Source organism: Ciconia boyciana, chromosome 29 (assembly GCF_034638445.1).
Source record: "Ciconia boyciana chromosome 29, ASM3463844v1, whole genome shotgun sequence".
Classification (NCBI taxonomy): Eukaryota; Metazoa; Chordata; class Aves; order Ciconiiformes; family Ciconiidae; genus Ciconia; species Ciconia boyciana.
Window position 1 is genome coordinate 1,253,483 of NC_132962.1, and position 20,195 is coordinate 1,273,677.

The 20,195-nt window shown below is 55.3% G+C and overlaps 1 protein-coding gene across 16 annotated transcripts; it reads left to right on the forward strand.

Annotated features, from left to right (window-relative positions):
- The first annotated feature begins 1,177 nt into the window (after positions 1 to 1,177).
- LOC140644886 (C-type lectin domain family 2 member B-like) lies at positions 1,178 to 20,063 on the forward strand. Of its 16 annotated transcripts, XM_072848076.1 has the most exons (12): positions 1,242 to 1,870; positions 3,684 to 5,292; positions 5,718 to 5,813; positions 6,228 to 6,412; positions 12,878 to 13,254; positions 13,379 to 13,521; positions 17,518 to 17,662; positions 18,086 to 18,181; positions 18,596 to 18,780; positions 19,193 to 19,293; positions 19,465 to 19,584; positions 19,704 to 20,063. In XM_072848076.1, the coding sequence occupies exons 6-11, from the start codon at positions 13,498 to 13,500 to the stop codon at positions 19,577 to 19,579; spliced, it is 666 nt and encodes a 221-aa protein (XP_072704177.1). In that variant the 5' UTR covers positions 1,242 to 1,870; positions 3,684 to 5,292; positions 5,718 to 5,813; positions 6,228 to 6,412; positions 12,878 to 13,254; positions 13,379 to 13,497; the 3' UTR covers positions 19,580 to 19,584; positions 19,704 to 20,063. The 16 variants fall into 16 exon arrangements, with proteins under 16 accessions (XP_072704189.1, XP_072704184.1, XP_072704177.1 ...); XM_072848083.1 differs by having other exon boundaries at positions 1,202 to 1,870; positions 18,599 to 18,780; positions 19,465 to 20,063; XM_072848074.1 differs by lacking the exon at positions 3,684 to 5,292 and having other exon boundaries at positions 1,252 to 1,870; positions 19,465 to 20,063.
- The last annotated feature ends 132 nt before the right edge of the window (positions 20,064 to 20,195 follow it).

Consider the following 20,195-nt stretch of genomic DNA (forward strand, 5'->3'; position numbering starts at 1 on the left):
TACCAGGCTCCAAGGTTATGTGCGATACCAGTCGCTTACCAAAGATCTGCTGTTGGTAAAAGGTCTCTCTGCCTCGAGGAGCAGCCGTGAGAGGTGTCCCAGCTCAAGGGGAGATCACCGCCGTGCAGCCACGCTGCCTGGCAGGGAGAGCTCAAAGAAGACTCCCTTAGGCTGTCATATTAATAGATAAAGCGGTTGGCTCGTAGTCAGATTACATGCGATAGGAAAGATATGCATGAGGCTCCTTGTAGCCACAGCTTGCTTTGTTCCTTGATAAATGAGTCTTGGAAAAGCCACCCGCTATTCATGCATGATGGGTGTTCCAAGCTCATGTGCATCCATGCTCTCTGTGCCACTCGGCTTCTTTGTGGGTTCTCAGAGAACAGATTGGAACCAGGAGTTCTTGGCCCGGCCACGGCTCAGGCCTTTACCTCCTTTGGAGCCCGTACCAAACTACTGCTAGCTTGGTTAAGAGGTCAAGTGCATCCGTCACTTTTAAAAGCACTTAATTTCACCCCAGAAACTTGGAAAGCAAACTCCACGACTGCCCTTCTCTCCTGCTCCCGATCCCACCACCTCTCACAGCTCCAGCCTCATCCTTCCTCCTCTCTCCTTGACTTTGCACCAGTTTCTTGTCTTTTTGCTCAGAGGAAGGAAATTTCACCCACTACCGCCGCCGCCTTCTTCCTGCTTTGCTCCCCATTCACCACGCAGCCAGCCCCACCATGTGGCTGTACTAATTACACATGTATTAATATTTAATTACATGTATTATAATTAATGTTAGCGTTATATTGCTGTATTAATATTACTGCATTGATAATACTGTATTAATAATACCATATTGATAATGCCAGAAGGAGGGCTACAGAAAGCAAGCTAGAAACATCCCCGTCACAATGTGCACACGATTGCTCACCACCACGCACGGCTGAACCACGCAGCAGCCAAGGACGCTGCCATTGGCAATGAATCCTCCTTACCCGAGCTTTTGCCCCAATAACCTAACGAGTGGCACATCTGAACAAAGCGGAGAGGTAAAATCCATGAAATTTGGCAGGGAAAGCTGCATCGGTGCTCTTTGCTGCCGGCTGCTTGTGGGAGATCTCGAAAGGAGAGGTGTGGAAAGGAGACAAGGCTGAGAAATAAAAAAAGAGCTAAGAAGTAAACTCTTGATGGGGCTACATGGGGCTGAGCCCCGAGCCCCCGGCACGGAGCATCCACCCCTCCCCACCTCCTCCCACCCTGCAGCCGCCCCATCCTCTCCACAGCACCCATCACCTTTTGAAGACAAGGCTCTCGTCTCCTGCTCACATTTAGGGTGCGCTTCGCTGAACCCCGCTGCCGCCAGGCCCTGGAGCGATGGAGGGGAGATGGGAGCCCTCAGAGCCCCAGATCCCTGCAGGCTGCTGCCCGTGGCGGGACCCCCCTGTGGGGTGCTCAGGGAGGGGTAGAGCCCAGGCCAGGGCGAGGAGGAGCCATTGCCGGTGACCGAAGGACTTTGTCACCCGCCAGTGTCCCCCAGTTTGGCGCTCAGGACAGCAGCTCGGTGCCGGCCCCACGCTCGCACCCCCAAACCCCCCGTGCCGGACCGTGGTGCCCGGGCAGGGCGGGGGGGCCGCGGCGGATCGTGTTCACGGGAGGGGCGGTGCCGCCGCTGTCTCGGATTGGCTGTCTTCCCCGCCACTCCTCGATGCTGCACGCTGATTGGTCGAGAGGCGGGCGGGCTGCGCGAGGCTTTTTAAGGGCGGGCGTGGTCCCTCGCTCTCCTCAGCGCTGCTCGCGGCCGTGAGGGCGGCGGGAGCGGCCGGCAGTGCCCGGAGCCCCCCTGAGGCGGCGTCGGCGGAGCTCGGGGCCGGGCGTAGCGCGGGTAGGGACCTGCCGTCGGTTCTGCTGGGGCTCGGCCGCTTGGTGCGGGGGAAGGGGGGAGGCGGCTGTGGTGAAGGGAGCCTGGCGGGCTCCACCCTTTTCTCCGTGGGTGACGGCGTTTCTTCCCTGCTGGTGTCGATGAAGGAGCAACCATTTGTGGCTTCTCTTTTCGGTGGTCCCCTCACTGTGCCGGGCACGGTACCGTGTGAGTCGGTGTTTTGAACCGTTAGGGACAGCGGCATGAGAGGAGGTGCTCGGGCCAGGCCCGCCCCCAGCACCTCGGGTGAGTAGTGTGATCCCTTGGTGGGGCTCGGCCTGTGCTGTCCCTGTCCTGTGCCAGCAGCCGGAATTTTCCAGGCATTGGTATGTGAGTGCTCAGAGGGAGCCTGTTCCCCAGCAGCTGTGGGTAGTTGTGGGTTTCTCTCTGCAGGGGTCCTGGGGAGGGGTCCTTTCCTTGTCCACCCTTCAGCTTCCCAGCACGGGAGCTGCTGAGGGGCCCCAGCCCATAACCCCATTGGGAGCAATGCCTTAATCGTACTTACCTTGCCCGTTAAGGGCAGGCGGTCTGGGTGCTTACTGAGCAAAGCCATCGGGGATACTCTGGGGGTTTGTATCCCCGTGGTCCTTGGATTTGTCAACCAGCGTGTGTCTTGAAAGATAATAGAGAAAAGGTGTCCTGTCTGTCTTTGGGGTTTTGAAGAATTATTCCTCCTCGCAGGACCATTTGTCTACCCCCGTTTTGAGTAAGAGTGATGGTTCCAGCTTCTGTTTGGTGCTCCCCTTGCACCTTTCCGTACTGTAAGGATGTCTGCCTTAGCTGTTCTGTATTATATGCCACCATGGTCACAGCATTTTGGGGTTCACCACCCCATATCGTCTTGCCTCTTTGGCTGTTCTTCTGCAGGCTTCTCCCAAACCTCCAGGTCCTCGAGTATTACATCATCCTCCAAATGCACTGCCGTCTGTAGGCCACTCTTCTTGCCTTCTCCCAAACCTCCAGGTCCTCGAGTATTACATCATCCTCCAAACGCACTGCCGTCTGTAGGCCACTCTTCTTGCCCTTTCCTGTTCACCGCACTGCAGTGGGTGTCTGGAGGCTGCTGCGGTGCCTTGTCCTGCTGGGTAAACCCCGTTCCCTCCCCTCTCTGTGAGTGATGGTGCTTCCATCCTGTGTGGCTGCTTCTGCCTTTCCTCACTCTGTGCTCCCATTGGCACTGAGCTCCTCACCAGCACCAAAAAAAAAAAAAAGAAAAAAAGTAATGGCCTGTATGTTTTCCTCCCTGATCTGCCTTGCTCCCTCCCTCGCCCTGACTTCAGTCTTTCTCCTAAGCACCCCGTAAGAAGCTTTGCTCAGGCCCCCTCCATCCCATCGCCCCCAGGGTGACTGAGTTTCCAGCCCCTTGTGTTGGCTACAAAGGCTCAAGGTGTGGCCCCTGCCTCAGCGCGGGGTGCTGGGGCTGCTGGTGTCCAGCAGCTGTGGTGTGCGGAGGAGGGCTCAGCAGGTGTGTTGGGGGGACCCTGGCCCCCCCATTCCGGTGCCTGGGCTGTCACTGGTGATGGAGCAGGGGGGCTGAGTGGTGGCAGGGGGATGTTCCCAGGCATCAAGTGCCCTGGGGGCTGTCTGGGAAGGGTGCGTGCAGGGTGGTGGGGAGGGTGCTGGCTCTGCTGGGGGCCGAGGGCCGGTCCCTGAGCTCACTGACACTGCGTTGGTCTCCCCAGGTGCTGGGGACAGGCAGCAGCGTCACAGGGGGAGCAGGGACAGGGCAGGAGTGTGCTGGCATCGCCTTCCTGAGCCTGGGTGTCACCCACCACAGGGCCAGTGGAGGTTAAACTGTATCTAAGCCTGGCTTGACACAGGCTTTGCCAGCAGTTGTGGTGCCTTGGGCACAAGGTCCTGCTTGTTGCAAGCAAAGAGTTCCCGCTTGTCGGTGTGCCATGGGACAAGAGCAGAGGACTGGATTCTGCTCCAGTGATGGGAATGTGGAGGAGCCCCTGAGTCCCCAGGATGGAGGGGCATCCCCCTGTTGCATTAAAAGTTACTGTCGCATTATGAATAGGAGTCTGAGGTACGGCTGGCGGGGGGAACCCTCCTGTTGAGTCACGAGGTTCAGACAGGACCCCCTTGCTTTCTAAACTCCTTCTCAGAGAGGAGTCTAGGTGCTGCTAAGTCCAGTCTTGGTCTCAGACTTGGTCAACAGTTTATTTTCTAAGGATGGTATATGTAGCCACTCATCAGAGTCAGCATTTGCCTGCCAGAGCCCTCTCAAGGGTTTTCACTGAAACAGATTCGCAAAGTTGATTAAGGTGACTGCATTAAAGTAATTTGGCAGCGTTATAAGTCCGGTCGCATTCAGTGTACTGAACTCTCGCGATTACGGACGCACAAATAACGTGACACACCTTCAGTCTAGTCGCATTCCATGAACTACCACAGCCACACTTAGAGAGCCTGGTTGCATTCAGTGAGAACTATCGCAGCTAGGTTAATGAGGAGTGCAGTTTGTTAGAGCAACAGATACACAGGTTCTTTTGGATTACCGGTGATAAATTCACTGTCTGCAGAGCACGTGCAAATACCAAGAGTATGAGTAACACCGCCAGCTACAAACGCGTTAAAAGATACAAAGCGACTCTGTAGAGGTTCCTAAGTTTCCCAGGGAGGCACTTGGTATAACCAAGTGTTCGAGTCTTACCCAAAGGTGTCCCGATGGGGGGAAAGAGAGGCTCGGCCCATTGACTGATCCCAGAAGTCAGAGTGGTACGCAATGGTATCTTCCCTAACATTCTCCCTCTCAAGCTATTTTATACTATTTTTTTACCTTTCAGGTGGAGCTTGAGTGACTCTAGTCATACATACCTTTGTTAGGATTGGTGTAAAGTTTTCTTGCTTTGCTTTTAAAGGTACAAACTAGAAAAATTCAAAGCGCAAGCTCAGTGAGGGGTGGTCACAGCTTGGAGGTGGGTAGCTTTTGGGATGGAGGTGTGTTTTGGTATTATAATAAAGTTATAATGAGCAAAGTTCACCAAAAGGACCTCATTTTGTCAAGAACATGACAGACTGTTGGCCCAGGGCAGCAAATATGCAGCTTATGGGTTCCGTGGTACCTTCAAGTTCCCATATTATCACAGTGCCTGGCTGCGGTGTCTCCACACCACTCCACCCTCTGGGCGGTTCCTCTTAGAGCCAACACACCAAGTTCCCCTGCCGTTGCTGACATTTAAGGTTGCAGGCCTAGGGACCTTCTGTGGAATGGATTCCTTGCATGTCAGCCGCACTCCACCTGGGGAGCTTCTTCAATGCTGTGCCTTACTTAAAAGTGTGAATATAAGTTTAATTTCTAAGTCACCTCCAGAAATTATTCCACACCCCCCACCCAGAGGTGCCTGGGGATACAGACAAAAGGATGCACAGAAGATTTCTGGGTGAGTGCAGGGCCAACCCTGTGGCCTGTAGGGAGGGGACAGTGTCCCTGGGGCAGTGTCACCCCCCAAGGAGTGGGGCTGGCAAGTGTGAGGCTTCTTCCAGCTCTCTGGAAAGGGCTTGTCTTCTGCTCTGTCCTCATTGGGTGTTCTGTCGCAGACACCCTTCCTTCCGCCCCCAGATCTTTGGCAGCTCTCCTGCTGCAGGTTGTCCCCCCACATCTGTGGCATGAGAGCCTTGTCCCTGGTGTGTGTGACTGTCCCTTGGCTTTCTTGCAGCCAGCTGTGTGTGTGAGGCGGGGGAAATGGGCTGTGGGGTCCCTTCTGTGTTCCCTGGGCAGCTTGTGTTGGGGTTGGTGGGGACACGAGGGCTGTGCCTGCTCTGGGACAGCGCCATCCTCACTGCGAGTGGCTTTTTCCTCCTCCAGGCAAGCTGTCCATGCTCCATCCAGCATGGGTCCTGGTTCTGGCTGTGCTCGTGGTTCTGGTCCTGGCTTTGGTCCTGGCTCTTGCTGTAGTATCAGGTAAGGGAGGAGCGGCTGCCTCTGTCCTGCCCCTTGGTGCAGAGCTGTGTGTGGTGCTGGCAGCCCAGCCTGCGCAGCGCCAGGCTGGATGCGGCCCCTTCCCCTCCAGGCTGGGGCAGGCGTGGGTGTGTGAGGCCCAGGCTGGTGGGGGGAGCGTGGTGGGGCCAGGCCCTCAGGCTGGCTGTGCCCCTGCCCTGTGCCGGGGGTCCTGGGGAGGAGCAGGGACCCCCCCAGCCGTGCCATGGGGCAGGCTGTTAACCCCTGGGGTGTCTGCTCCCTGTAGGTCCCTGGCAGCAAATTGGGGATCCCCGAGGCGGGGACCCAGGGCTGCCTCCTTCTTCCCTGCCCCATGGAGCTGTGTCCCCTGGTCCCTGTGGAGTGGAATCCTCTGACCTTCTCCCCTTCCCTCTCCAGCAGGAAGGTGTGAAGGGAATGCAGGTCTGCCTGTGGCTCAGGTGCTGGCCTGTCCCGACGACTGGGTTGGGTACCGTGATGTCTGCTACTACCTCTCGAGGGAGGAGGGGAGCTGGGAGTGGAGCCAGGAGCAGTGCTCCTCACATGGGGCCTCGCTGGCTGTGCTCAAGAGGGACTGGGAAAAGGTGAGTGAGGGGCTGTTGTGGCTGCGTGGGGGTGAAAGGAGGGGTCTGGGTTGGGTGTTGGCACTGGGGTTGTCGCTGGGCAGGCGAGAGGTGCCTGCATTATCAATGTACTATTATCAATGCAGTAACATTATTTATAATACCTGTAATTAAATATGAATACATGTATTATTAAGAGCCACATGGTGGAGCTGCTGCTGTGTGGCACAGACAGCAAGAGAAATATGAACAGGGCATGCATGGGAGCGTGACAGGAAGAAGAAGGCGGCGGTAGTGGATGAAATTTCCTTCCTCTGAGCAAAAAGACAAAGAAGAAACTGGTGCAAAGTCAAGGAGAGAGGAGGAAGGATGAGGCTGGAGCTGTGAGAGGTGGTGGGGACGGGAGCAGGAGAGAAGGGCAGTCGTGGAGTTTGCTTTCCAAGTTTCTGGGGTGAAATTAAGTGCTTTTAAAAGTGACAGATGCACTCGACCTCTTAACCAAGCTAGCAGTAGTTTGGTATGGGCTCCAAAGGAGGTAAAGGCCTGAGCCGTGGCTGGGCCAAGAACTCCTGGTTCCGATCTGTTCTCTGAGAACCCCAAAGAAGCCGAGTGGCACAGAGAGCATGGATGCACATGAGCTTGGAACACCCATCATGCATGAATAGCGGGTGGCTTTTCCAAGACTCATTTATCAAGGAACAAAGCAAGCTGTGGCTACAAGGAGCCTCATGCATATCTTTCCTATCGCATGTAATCTGACTACGAGCCAACCGCTTTATCTATTAATATGACAGCCTAAGGGAGTCTTCTTTGAGCTCTCCCTGCCAGGCAGCGTGGCTGCACGGCGGTGATCTCCCCTTGAGCTGGGACACCTCTCACGGCTGCTCCTCGAGGCAGAGAGACCTTTTACCAACAGCAGATCTTTGGTAAGCCACTGATATCGCACATAACCTTGTAGCCTGGTAACTTTGATTTTGTCTTGGTAACTTTGATTGCGTGCTGAATTGATAAATTTTGCATAGATAATCCCTTAGACATAAACCCTTGTCCAAGTCTGAGACTAAGATTGGACCTAGCCGCACCTAAGTGTTAAAGGAGAAGCCGCTGCCCGAGCATTCACACACCATTCAGGGCATCACGCACACACCACCTGAGACTTGAACTGATAGGACCAGAGTCCCTTCGCAGCGGCAGCCACACTGAGCTGACGGGTGCCCCTTTTGGACTCCTTGCTCACACACACACACACTCGCTCTCAGGCGTTTTCTCTCCCCTCTGGCTTGACCCGAGGTTTCCCAAAGCAGAGCCTCCAATACGACGTATGCCAGATGAATTTATTGAGTGGTACAGCGGTGAAAATAGGTCGAGCTGGGTGCCTACGCAGAGGGACCCCCAACAAAGGAATCCCTGGGCAATGATACCCTTACAATTTAAATTAACAGAATCGTATAGGTTGGAAAAGACCTTTAACATCATCGAGTCCAACCATAAACCTAACACTACCAAGACCGCCACTACACCATGTCCCTAAGCACCTCATCCAAATGTCTTTTAAATACTTCCAGGGATGGCGACTCCACCACTTCCCTGGGCAGCCTGTTCCAATGCTTGATAACCCTTTCAGTGAAGTAAAATTCCCTAATATCCAGTCTAAACCTCCCCTGGCGCAGCTTGGGGCCATATCCTCTTGTCCTGTCACTTGTTACTTGGGAGAAGAGACCGACCCTCACCTCTCTACAACCTCTTTTCAGGTTGTTGTAGAGAGCGATAAGGTCTCCCCTCAGCCTCCTTTTCTCCAGGCTGAACAACCCCAGGTCCCTCAGCCGCTCCCCATCAGCCTTGTGCTCCAGACCCTGCCCCAGCTTCGTTGCCCTTCTCTGGACACGTTCCAGCCCCTCAATGTCTCTCTTGGAGTGAGGGCCCCAAAACCAAACACAGTATTCGAGGTGTGGCCTCACCAGTGCCAAGTACAGGGGGACAATCACTGCCCTAGTCCTGCTGGCCACACTATTTTTGATACAAGCCAGGATGCCATTGGCTTTCTTGGCCACCTGGGCACACTGCTGGCTCATATTCAGCTGGCTGTCAACCAACACCCCCAGGTCCTTCTCTGCTGGGCAGCTTTCCAGCCACTCTTCCCCAAGCCTGTAGCGTTCCATGGGGTGGTTGTGGCCCAAGTGCAGGACCCAACACTGAGTCTTGTTGAACCCCATACAATTGGCCCCAGCCCATTGATCCAGCCTGTCCGGGTCCCTCTGCAGAGCCTTCCTCCCCTCCAGCAGACCAACACTCCCACCCAACTTGGTGTCATCTGCAAACTGACTGAGGGTGCACTCGATCCCCTCGTCCGGATCATTGATAAAGATATTAAACAGAACTGGCCCCAGCACAGAGCCCTGGGGGACACCACTTGTGACCGGCCGCCAACTGCAGTAAACTCCATTCACCACCACTCTTTGGGCCCGGCCATCCAGCCAGTTCTTTACCCAGCGAAGAGGACACCTGTCCAAGCCATGAGCAGCCAGTTTCTCCAGGAGAATGCTGTGGGAAACCGTGTCAAAAGCTTTACTGAAGTCTAGATAGACAACATCCACAGCCTCTCCCTCATCTACTAGGCAGGTGTCGCGGATGGAGTGAGAGTGCACTTCACTCGTAAGAGAGAAGTAAAAATATAGTTTATTGATACAGAATAGGGACTTAACAAAGTTCAATGCGACAGTGTTTTAACAAGATTCGATGGCGAGGCACACTTGATTATTTACTGCATAGAGGACAGGGTCAGACAGGACTGCCAGGGAGACCCTCCCGTTGAGTCATGAGGTTCGGAAGGATCCCCTTGCTTTCTAAACTCCTTCTCAGAGAGGAGTCTAGGTGCGGCTAGATCCAGTCCTAGTCCCAGACTTGGTCAACGGTTTATGTCTAAAGGATTATATATGTGCAATCAATCCTTTATATCACTTAGCTAAGATTTCAAAGTTTAGCATGCTGTTAGTCACTTACCGAGGATCTGTTGCGGCAAGGAATCTCTCAACCTCGAGGAGTAACCTTGAGAGGCATCCCTGCTCAAGGGGAGATCCTGGCGTGCAGCCCGCTGCCGTGCAGGAGAGCTCAAAGGGCCCTGGGCTGTCCACTATTTAAGGAGTAAGATGATTGACTTATGGTCATATTTGCATATCAGCAAGAGGTTTAGATCCTTGCGTCAAAGCAGCCCTTGGCTACTTTGTTGCCATTTGTCCTCAAGGTCCAGCATAAGCTGGATGCAGCTATCAGGATGACTCCCACTGATGGCTACTGCTTGTGCAGGGAGCTGGGGAGCTGGGGGGGGCGGGGAGCACACCGTCACAGCAGGTCACCTTGTCGTAGAAGGAGATCAGGTTGGTCAAGCAGGACCTGCCTTTCCTGAACCCATGCTGGCTGGGCTTGATCCCTTGGTTATCCTCTACATGCTGTGTGATGGCACTCAGGATGATCTGCTCCATCAGCTTCCCCGGCACCGAGGTCAGGCTGACAGGCCTGCAGTTCCCCGGGTCCTCCTTCCGGCCCTTCTTGTAGATGGCTGTCACATTCGCTAGTCTCCAGTCAACTGGGACCTCCCCAGTGAGCCAGGACTGCTGGTAAATGATGGAAAGGGGCTTGGTGAGCACTTCTGCCAGTTCCTTCAGTACTCTTGCGTGGCTCTCATCAGGCCCCATAGACTTGTGAGTGTCTAAGTGGTGCAGCAGGTCACTAACCATTTCCCCCTGGATTATGGGGGCTCCATTCTGGTCCCCATCCCTATCTTCCGACTCGGGGGGCTGGGTACCCAGAGAACAATTGGCCCTGCTATTAAAGACTGATAAAGAAGGCATTAAGTACCTCAGCCTTTTCCTCATCCTTGGTCACTGTTCCCTCCCCCGTCTACTAGGGGCTGGAGATTCTCCTTAGCTCTCCTTTTGCTGCTAATGTATTTGAAGAAGTATTTTTTGTTGTCTTTTACAGCAGTAGCCAGATTGAGCTCTAGCTCAGCTTTGGCCCTTCTAATTTTCCCCCTGCCTAGCCTCGCTACACCTTTGCAGTGCTCCTGAGTTGCCTGCCCCTTCTTCCAGAGGTTGTAGACTCTCCTCTTTTTCCTGAGTTCGAGCCAGAGCTCTCTAGTCAGCCAGACCGGTCTTCTTCCCCACCGGCTCGTCTTTCGGCACCTGGGAACAGCCTGCTCTTGTGCCTTTAGGACTTCCTCCTTAAAGAATGTCCAGCCTTCCTGGACTCCTTTGCCCTTTTGGGCTGCCTCCCAGGAGACTCTGTCGACCAGTCTCCTAAACACGCTGTAGTCTGCCCTCTGGAAGTCTAAGGTGGCAGTTCTGCTGACCCCCTCACCGCTTCTCCACGTATCAAAAACTCTATCATTTCGTGATCACTCTGTCCAAGATGGCCTCCAACCATCACATCACTCACAAGTCCATCTCTGTTTGTGAACAAGATGTCCAGCGGGGCCTCTTCCCCAGTTGGCTCCCTCACCAGCTGTGTCAGGAAGTTCTCTGCCACACACTCCAGGAACCTCCTAGACTGTTTCCTCTCTGCTGAATTGTATTTCCAGCAGACATCTGGTAGGTTGAAGTCCCCCACAAGAACAAGGGCTAGCGATCGTGAGGCTTCTCCCAGATGCTTATAGAATAGTTCGTCAGTCTCCTCATCCTGGTTGGGTGGTCTGTAACAGACTCCCACCACAATATCTGCCTTGTTGGCCTTCCCCCTGATTCTTACCCATAGACACTCCACCCTATCATCACCATCATCAAGCTCTAAACTATCCAGACACTCCCTAATGTATAGGGCTACCCCACCACCTCTCCTGCCTCGCCTATCCCTCCTGAAGAGTTTATAGCCATCCATCGCCGCACTCCAGTTGTGCGAGTCATCCCACCATGTTTCCGTGATGGCAACCATGTCATCGTTTTCCTGGTGTACAATGGCTTCCAGCTCCTCCTGCTTGTTGCCCATGCTGCGTGCAATGGTGTAGAGGCACTTCAGCTGGGCTGTCGTCCGTGTCTCCTTCATAGAGGAACACCCCTTGTGTGCTTTGAGGCATTTCACTGGCATTTCCCTCTTGGCTCCTATTGCCTCCGTATCCCCTAGCTCAACTCTGTACAACTTCAACTGTGCCCCAGTGTACCCAGCACATCTCAGAGACACAGGCTGAGTGCCCTCGCTGGCACCCGCTCCCTCTAACGGTGGCACGTCGTCCCTCAGCTTCCCTCGGGCAAGCCTGATATTATCCCCCTCCCCCTTCGAGTCTAGTTTAAAGCTCTGTCGATGAGCCCTGCAAGATCCTGAGCAAAGCTTCTTTCCCCTTTGAGAAAGATGAATCCCATCAGATGCCAGCAAACCTGGTGCTGTGTAGGCCATCCCATTATCAAAAAATCCACAATTCTGGCGCTGACACCAGCCACAGAGCCGTGAGTTAATCCATTGGGTACCTCTGTTCCTTCTAGTGTCACTGCCCACAACTGGAAGGAGAGAGGAGAAAACAACCTGTGTTCCGGAGTCCCTTACTAGCTGTCCCAAGGCCCTGAAGTCTCTTTTGATTGCCCTAGGACTTCGTGTTGCAGCTTCATCGCCCCCCACATGGAAGAGCAGTAGAGGGTAACAGTCCGAGGGCCGTACCAGGCTAGGGAGTATCCTAGTGATCTACTTCACCCGGGCCCCAGGGAGGCAGCAGACTTCCCTAAGAGGAGGGTCCATCCGGCATATCGGACCCCCGGTTCCCCTCAGAAGGGAGTCACCCACAACTATAACCCATCTTCTCTTCCTTGCAGAGGTGGTGTTGATATGAGAGGTACGCTTTTCTGACCTAGGCAACACCTCTGGTGTAGGTAGACTGTCGTCCCCATCCTCCATTGACTGGCCTTCCACCTCCAGGGCCTCATACCTGTTGTACCGAGGCACCTGGGAGGGCGAGGTGGGCAAGGAGGGCGTTCGCCTGCCACCATGAGCGTGGACTTGCCTCCATTCACTCTGTTCCTTTGAGCTGCTGCCTTCAGCCTGGTGGGGAGGGGATAGAGGATCCCCTCGATCGTGGGTACTTACTGGTGGCTGCTGCTGCTCCTGTTCCTGTCTCGGGGGGGGCAGAGCACGGCACCACCAGTCGATCTCTCTCTCAGCCTCCCTGATGCTCCTTAACCTTTCTACTTCCTCCTGTAGCTCTGCCACCATGCAGAGCAAATCATCCACCTGCTCACAGCTCACACAGCTGTCCTCACGGATGCCATCCGTGAACAGTGAGAGGCCCTGGCGCTCCCTGCAGCCTGAGACCTGGACGGCTGCATGTTTTCGCGGGAGCTCCGTCTGGGTAGCCACATCCACTCTGGCGAGCGCAGAGGGCATTGCTTTCTGACGAGTGAATACCACAGCTAAGTTTCTTCTGAAAGAAGAAAGAAAGAAGAGGTCTCTCTGTGAATCATTTTAACTCAAGTGTAACCCAGTTCTCCTGTGTCTGTTTCTTCCATGCAGTAATTAATAGAGTGAACCTTGCCATCGAACTTTGTTCAGTCGCACGTTTACAACATCATATTGAAACCACTTTTGCTAATACCTTTGATGGTGATCTTTTTTAAGCGACCTAAAGTACTCATTCGCAACATACCATAATGGAAAAGAGAAGAGAAATAGCAGATGGCAGAAATCACTGGTGGTTTAAACTCAAATTTCTCCATATGTGATAGAGGAGAGGGGGAGCTGATGGATGGCAGATGCCGTTGGACATCAGGCGCTGATGGATGCCCATCACCAACAGCTATCAACCACCAATGGATCCCAAACACCAACTGATGGGGCACTGGAAACAAAACCAAGCTGAAAGACCCTTAACAGCACCAGAAAGGGCTCAGGTAAGGAGGATTAAGTAATAATAACAAGTTTTCCTTATTTGTGTCTTGCATATTTGTGTCTGCATGGGAGGCTAGGTAGCCTGTGCATGTGGAAAATTAAATATTACTTTCTTCTGTTTTTCAGGTTTATTACTATATGTGCATACACCGAGAAGACAACGTAGATCCCTTCTATCCTCTATTTAAATAGTTTCTCTGGCGTGAAATGAGGGGAAACTAGGACTTTGGGTATTAATAACAACCATGATTAATGGATCACTGATACAGGTATGTGTGTGCATGTAGCTGGGCACAAAGTTAACTGTGTATTTACCAAGCCTCATGAGGACTATGAGAAACAGAAGCAAACAGAGGAATATGCCCCGTAATAAAGTGCCCCTGAACAGAGCAAGAAGTGCCATTTTAGGACACCACAGTGGAAAAACAGGCTTTAATCAGCACTGGTAGCCTAATGAGTGATGTGTCTTAATGATGATGACAGTTAAAACCCATGAAGGAGCCCAGGAGAGGCTGCTTGCAAGGGGAAGCTGCATCATTTCCCTTCTCCACTGGTCACCAGTGGGAGACTTCCCCTTCTTGGTTCTTTTTTTAATTGTTTTCTCCATTATTCTTCCCCAAAAGCGACTTTAGCATGGGGGTTGAAGCCTGCTCTTGGCTACAGCCCTTGTAAACATATTTCTTTGCCACATCAGCAGTGGATCAGCTGATTATACAGCACAGGACAAATTCCTTGTTTCTAGTTCTGTTTCCGATAAAACTTGTTTTGAAATCCTCCTTTTGCAAAACCATGAGGCAGCTGCCAGTGGCTCTGCCCTGGCTCCCTTTCTGCACCCAGGGGTGTTTGACATCTAAGTAAGACAGGAGTCTGGAAAGGAAAAAACAAGTAAAACTGAACTACAAATAAAATGTAAACTGTTTATGCGGCCACACCCTGGAAAAATAGTGAGAGACTGCCCAACTCTACAGCTTTTTCTCTAAAAGCTTCAGCTCTTCTTCGTGCTTGGGAACTTGCAGTTGATACTGCACAAAATCCCAAAGAGAAAATAATATCAATGAGAGGCTCCAGTCATAGTGGTGTCTCACAAATGGAGTTCATTACCCGGTGTGCAACACCCAATACGCACACAGAGCCGAGATACCAGTTTATTTCAAGTTTTGTGCAAGACTGGGTGCTGGGTGGGAGCTCCACAAAGCTAGCCCTCCTTCGTTCATACAGGTGCAGTATTTATACAGTCTAGTTATACATATGCATAAGTAATTACATAAAGCAGTTTTCTATTGGTCTGTATTTTCTCATCCTATTCTCAAGGGTACGGTATTACTTCAATATTCTCTGCATGCCCAAAGGTGAAGGGTCTCTGCTTGGGCTGGGGTCTCCAGCTCAAGGGGTGGGACTTTTAGTATTAAAACGAGGACAGTTCTCGTGAGGGTGCTTCTCACACTTCTACTAGTAGCTACGGATTGTTCCCAAAACACCTTAATTAGCTTACGTATTTCTCCAGGATGTGTTTCACTTCCCAAGGACAAGAGTTTTAATTAGACATTGGACATTCTGGTCTAAATCCCCCTTACCAACTTTACATAAACTCTGGCCTTCCACCAGCTCCTGACTTACTATAAGAGCACAAGTTTCTCAGAAATCACATGGGCTTTACTCAAGTTTTTACTTTCGTTTCCGTGACTGCTGTACCCACAGAAACCAGTCTGATCTCTTCCCCAGCCCTCCCGAGGCTGCTCATGACCGGTCCCATCTCACCGGTCCCTCTGCCGTGACGCTGAGGGGCTTCCCCCTTCGCGTTTGGGTCTCGCCTTATTATTTCTGTCCCACTCCTGTCTCATTTCTGCCTCCAGCAATTAAAACCCGGGGTGCTCATGAGGGGTTTTGAGGGCAGGATAGTGCCTGCCTCTGAATCAGCCCGATGTCATCCTCCTTCATTTCCTCTGCTCACATACTCACAGATGATCTCCCCCGCTTCATTTTTAACCCCTCGCTGCTGTGGAAAAAGCTGAAGCATGGGTCTCAGGTTGTCCACGGAGAGACCGAGACCTGGCTGACAAGCAGGGTTTCACTGTCAATGCACAAAGGGTTGGAAAGGATACGTACGCTCCCGTGCTGCCTAGGCAAGACCCAACTAGGGAAAACTTGTTTTTATTACTTAATCTTCTTTACGTCAGCCGTTTCTGGTGCTATGAAGGGTTTATCAGCTTGATTTCGGTTCCAGTCCCTCATTATTTCGTGTCCATCTCTTGGTGCGTTGCCCAGACAAATGCTTTGACCGAAGGACTTTGTCACCCGCCAGTGTCCCCCAGTTTGGCGCTCAGGACAGCAGCTCGGTGCCGGCCCCACGCTCGCACCCCCAAACCCCCCGTGCCGGACCGTGGTGCCCGGGCAGGGCGGGGGGGCCGCGGCGGATCGTGTTCACGGGAGGGGCGGTGCCGCCGCTGTCTCGGATTGGCTGTCTTCCCCGCCACTCCTCGATCCTGATTGGTCGAGGGGCGCGCGCGCTGATTGGTCGAGGGGCGGGCGGGCTGCGCGAGGCTTTTGAAGGGCGGGCGTGGTCCCTCGCTCTTCTCAGCGCTGCTCGTGGCCGTGAGGGCGGCGGGAGCGGCCGGGAGCGGCGGGACCCCCCCTGAGGCGGCGTCGGCGGAGCTCGGGGCCGGGCGTAGCGCGGGTAGGGACCTGCCGTCGGTTCTGCTGGGGCTCGGCTGCTCGGTGCGGGGGAAGGGGGGAGACGGCTGTGGTGAAGGGAGCCTGGCGGGCTCGTTCTCCCCGTGTCCCCCCGTTTTCCGCCTCCCTTTGGGTCTGGTGAGGGAGCGGCTGCTTGCGGCCTCGTTCTCCCCGTGTCCCCTCAGCAGGCATTGGTGTGTGAATGCTCAGAGGGAGCCTGTTCCCCAGCAGCTGTTGGTAGTTGTGGGTTTCTCTCTGCAGGGGTCCTGGGGAGGGGTCCTTTCCTTGTCCACCCTTCAGCTTCCCAGCACGGGAGCTGCTGAGGGGCCCCAGCCCATAACCCCATCGGAATTAACGCATATTGTGCCGGTGCCCCACTTGACAGCCAGCCCTGCAGCCGGGAGCTCTGCCAGCCGACCTTGGGCTCGGCGTGGCCGGGCTCCACTGCTCCCTCTGGCGCCGGGCTCCGTAGGGCTGCGGCGGGCTCCTGGGGGGCCCTCGGCCTGCCTGGGCATTCTCGGGCAGTGAGTTCTCTTTCAGGACCCCAGTCCCCCTCCCTCCCTGCGGCCGTGGGTGCTTCCTCCCTTCTGGAGCCGTTGAGGGGAGGAACCACTACTATTTTTCCTGGCAGGGACCCGCCCCTTTGTTCTTAAGCAATTAAAATAATGGGTTGTCAAAGCACTGCCAGGGCAGAAGCTGCTTTGCAGAAGCCTGCCGAGCCCCCTCGGGCACAGTCCTGTCCCCTGGTGCCAGCTGAGCCTGCTTTGCAACTCTCCTGTGCCAGCAGTAGGTGGTTTCCAGGTGTTGGTATTTGCATGATAGGGAGCTTGTGGTCCGGCAGCTGTAGCGAGTGTCGGTTTCTGTCTTGACTGATAGGGCCAGGGGTGCAGGGCCCTGTCAGATAAGTAGTGAAAAAAATATAAATTGCAGGCCTCTATCGGTTCCTCCCTGATCTGCCTGGATCCCTCCCTTGCCCTGTTTTCAGTCTTTCTCCTAAGCACCCCGTAAGAAGCTTTGCTCAGGCCCCCTGCATCCCATCGCCCCCAGGGTGACTGAGTTTCCAGCCCCTTGTTGGCTACAAAGGCTCAAGGTGTGGCCCCTGCCTCAGCGCGGGGTGCTGGGGCTGCTGGTGTCCAGCAGCTGTGGTGTGCGGAGGAGGGCTCAGCAGATGTGTTGGGGGGACCCTGGCCCCCCCATTCCGGTGCCTGGGCCCCCACTGGTTGTGGAGCAGGGGAGCAGAGTGGTGGCAGGGGGATGTTCCCAGGCAGTGAGTGCCCTGGGGGCTGTCTGGGAAGGGTGCGTGCAGGGTGGTGGGGAGGGTGCTGGCTCTGCTGGGGGCCAAGGGCCAGTCCCTGAGCTCACTGACGCTGCCTTTGTCTCCCCAGGTGCTGGGGACAGGCAGCAGCGTCACAGGGGGAGCAGGGACAGGGCAGGAGTGTGCTGGCATCGCCTTCCTGAGCCTGGGTGTCACCCCCCACAGGGCCAGTGGAGGTTAAACTGTATCTAAGCCTGGCTTGACACAGGCTTTGCCAGCAGTGGTGGTGCCTTGGGCGCAAGGTCCTGCTTGGTGCAAGCAAAGAGTTTCTACTTTTCAGTGTGCCATGGGACAAGAGCAGAGGACTGGATTCTCCTCCAGTGATGGGAATGTGAAGAAGCCCCTGAGTCCCCAGGACGGAGGGGCATCCCCCCACCCAGAGGTGCCTGGGGATACAGACAAAAGGACGCACAGAAGATTTCTGGGTGAGTGCAGGGCCAACCCTGTGGCCTGTAGGGAGGGGACAGTGTCCCTGGGGCAGTGTCACCCCCCAAGGAGTGGGGCTGGCAAGTGTGAGGCTTCTTCCAGCTCTCTGGAAAGGGCTTGTCTTGTGCTCGGTCCTCATTGGGTGTTCTGTCGCAGACACCCTTCCTCCCTCCAGATCTTTGGCAGCTCTCCTGCTGCAGGTTGTCCCCCTACACCTGTGGCATGAGAGCCTTGTCCCTGGTGTGTGTGACTGTCCCTTGGCTTTCTTGCAGCCAGCTGTGTGTGTGAGGCGGGGGAAATGGGCTGTGGGATCCCTTTTGTGTTCCCTGGGCAGCTTGTGTTGGGGTTGGTGGGGACACGAGGGCTGTGCCCGCTCTGGGACAGCGCCATCCTCACTGCGAGTGGCTTTTTTCCTCCTCCAGGCAAGCTGTCCATGCTCCATCCAGCATGGGCCCTGGTTCTGGCTGTGCTCGTGGCTCTGGTCCTGGCTTTGGCCATGGCTCTTGCTGTAGTATCAGGTAAGAGAGGAGCGGCTGCCTCTGTCCTGCCCCTTGGTGCAGAGCTGTGTGTGGTGCTGGCAGCCCAGCCTGCGCAGCACCAGGCTGGATGCAGCCCCTTCCCCTCCAGGCTGGGGCAGGCGTGGGTGTGTGAGGCCCAGGCTGGTGGGGGGAGCGTGGTGGGGCCAGGCCCTCAGGCTGGCTGTGCCCCTGCCCTGTGCCGGGGGTCCTGGGGAGGAGCAGGGACCCCCCCAGCCGTGCCATGGGGCAGGCTGTTAACCCCTGGGGTGTCTGCTCCCTGTAGGTCCCTGGCAGCAAATTGGGGATCCCCGTGGTGGGGGCCCAGGGCTGCCTCCTTCTTCCCTGCCCCATGGAGCTGTGTCCCCTGGTCCCTGTGGAGCGGAATCCTCTGACCTTCTCCCCTTCCCTCTCCAGCAGGAAGGTGTGAAGGGAATGCAGGTCTGCCTGTGGCTCAGGTGCTGGCCTGTCCCGACGACTGGGTTGGGTACCGCAATGTCTGCTACTACCTCTCGAGGGAGGAGGGGAGCTGGGATTGGAGCCAGGAGCAGTGCTCCTCACATGGGGCCTCGCTGGCTGTGCTCAAGAGGGACTGGGAAAAGGTGAGTGAGGGGCTGTTGTGGCTGCGTGGGGGTGAAAGGAGGGGTCTGGGTTGGGTGCAGGCGCTGGGGTTGGTGCTGGGCAGGCGAGAGGTGCCTGTAGGGACAGAGGTGCAGCTCTGCCCTGGGACCTTGGAGGGAGGCAGGTGCGGGGTTTGGCGGGGAGCCCAGGGTACGTCTGCCCACCCACAGTGTTTAGCTGGACCCCGAGCAGAGGAGAGCTCTGGCAGAGCAGGAGCAACGCCGCTGGCTGGGCTGGTGAGCTCCTTCAGAAGCCTCTGGAGCTTGTTGGAGCAGCCGTTGGGCGGGAGCTGCTGCTGTCCCTGGGCCGGTGGCAGCGGTGTGGGGCTGGGACAGTGACTCGCGTGGGGCTGGCAGCAGCTCCTGACTGTTGGCTTCTCTCTTTCCTCCCCAGGAGTTTCTCTTGCGCCTCAAGGGCAACATTGATTACTGGCTTGGGCTGCGGAGACAGGGCGAGCACTTGGAGTGGGTGGACGGCAGCAGCTTCAATGACACGTGAGTCCCATCGCGAGCTGGGGCCGTGGGGCGACTGTCCTGGTGTGGGACAGGCAGGGGCCTGGTGGGCCGTGTCCGCTGGGACTGTCCCTTGCAGGCAGCCCTTGTCTCCTGGTGCTTGAGGGGACAACCGCTAACCCAGTGGTACCAGTGCTGTGTTTCTTTTTGCAGGTTCCTGGTGCGTGGCCAAGGAGTGTGTGTATATTTGAATGAGCATGCTGTTGCAAGTTCAAGCTGCTCACAGCTACGGCCGTATCTCTGCAGCAAGCCCCAGGCTCTGATGTGATGCAGGTGATGGAGAAAGGGCCTTCCCCATGCTGGGGACTCACAGCTTCACCTCTTCCACCAGCACAGAGGAGCGTAGCGATGTTCTTGCCTCAACTGGTGGTCTGGGTTTCTCCCTGTCTCAGCAACAAGTCACCGCCAGGTCTTGGGGAGATGAACCTGCAGGAAGGGGAGATGTCGTAGAAGTGGACGTGTGGCTGCCTAGACCAGGACCTTGGATTGTGCGTGGAGGGGGTTTTTCTGCTTCTGGGACCAGCCCAGGAGTCATCTTGCTTCTCTCACAATCCACACATACCTGCTTTTGCACTGTGCGATGGAGCTCGAGCAGCTGCAGCCAGATGAGATGGATGCTGACAGCTCGGCGGAGGTCCCTGGCCTGGTGCAGGGCAGGGGGAGTGAGTTGGCCCTTGTGTGGCACCCCAGAGAGTTACAGATGTTGATGCTATTTTTCTACTGATGTTTTTTAATAAAACATGGTAAACTGCCATGGGTGTCCCTTCTGTTCCGGAAGGTGCCTGCTCAGGGCAGCCCTGTCCGTTCCCCTCCTTGCCCCTGTGTGCGCTTCCCATCCCAGCTTCTGGAGCGTTGGGGTACACGTGTGTGACGTGGCGGCTGCC